The 1,251-nt window shown below is 64.7% G+C and overlaps 1 protein-coding gene across 1 annotated transcript in view; it reads left to right on the top strand.

The window, feature by feature from the left end:
- LOC103807967 (mitochondrial import receptor subunit TOM40B-like) overlaps positions 1-249 on the top strand; it is a 1,881-nt gene extending 1,632 nt beyond the window's left edge. The window contains 2 exon segments of the mRNA XM_009080719.1: positions 10-27; positions 110-249. Of these exon segments, the coding sequence (XP_009078967.1) occupies positions 10-27; positions 110-249 (158 nt within the window).
- The last annotated feature ends 1,002 nt before the right edge of the window (positions 250-1,251 follow it).

Below are 1,251 nucleotides of genomic sequence, written 5' to 3'. Positions count from 1 at the left end.
TGCCCGGAGCCAATGTTGTGTTCAGAGGTGGGTGAGGCTCCGTGGGGGCTCTGTCCCCAGCTGTCCCCACCCCTTGGGGCTCAGCTGTCCCCAACTGTCCCCTCCCCAGGGCTCCTGGACAGCAATTGGAGCGTGGGGGGAGTCCTGGAGCGGCGTCTGCCCCCCCTGCCTGTCACCCTGGCTCTGGGGGCTTTCCTCAACCACTGGAAGAACAGGTTCCACTGCGGCTTCAGCGTCACCGTGGGCTGAGGGGACAGAGGGGACAGTGGGGACAGGGGGCATGTGGCACTTGTCCTGCTCAGGGAGCTGCTGGGCCAGGCCGTGGGGGTGGCACAGGGACAGGCAGCCAGGGGACACGGTGGCCTGGGGACATGGTGTGACAGTGTGGAGTGGCTCTGCTGGGGGTCCCTGTTGTCACCAGCGTCACCACCTGTAGGTGACTCCTGCTGGGGATTGGGGGGTCCCCATTGTCCTCACTGCCAGCACTTGGGGGTGACTCCTAGGGGTCCCCATTGTCCTCACTGCCACCACCTGTGTGTGGCTCTTGCTGGGGTTTGGGGGTCCCCAGTGCCAACCACTTGTGGGTGACTCCTGGGGGTCCCCATTGTCCTCACTGCCACCACCTGTGTGTGGCTCTTGCTGGGGTTTGGGGGTCCCCAGTGCCAACCACTTGTGGGTGACTCCTGGGGGTCCCCATTGTCCTCACTGCCACCACCTGTGTGTGGCTCTTGCTGGGGTTTGGGGGTCCCCAGTGCCAACCACTTGTGGGTGACTCCTGGGGGTCCCCATTGTCCTCACTGCCACCACCTGTGTGTGGCTCTTGCTGGGGTTTGGGGGTCCCCAGTGCCAACCACTTGTGGGTGACTCCTGGGGGTCCCCATTGTCCTCACTGCCACCACCTGTGTGTGGCTCTTGCTGGGGTTTGGGGGTCCCCAGTGCCAACCACTTGTGGGTGACTCCTGGGGGTCCCCATTGTCCCTGGTGGCACCACTTGTGGTGGCTCCTGGGGGTCTCCAGTGCCAACCACTTGTGGGTGACTCCTGGGGGTCCCCATTGTCCTCACTGCCACCACCTGTGTGTGGCTCCTGCTGGGGGTTGGGGGTCCCCATTGTCCCTGGTGGCACCACTTGTGGGTGACTTTGGGGGTCTCCCGTGCCAACCACTTGTGGGTGACTCCTGGGGGTCCCCATTGTCCCCACTGCCACTTGTGAGTGGCTCCTGCGGGGGGCTGAGGGTCCCCAGTGTCACCAG

Source organism: Acanthisitta chloris, unplaced genomic scaffold (assembly GCF_000695815.1).
Source record: "Acanthisitta chloris isolate BGI_N310 unplaced genomic scaffold, ASM69581v1 scaffold15718, whole genome shotgun sequence".
NCBI lineage: Eukaryota > Metazoa > Chordata > Aves > Passeriformes > Acanthisittidae > Acanthisitta > Acanthisitta chloris.
The sequence above is the reverse complement of the archived record's forward strand: the minus strand, read 5'-3'. Positions and strand labels throughout refer to the sequence as shown.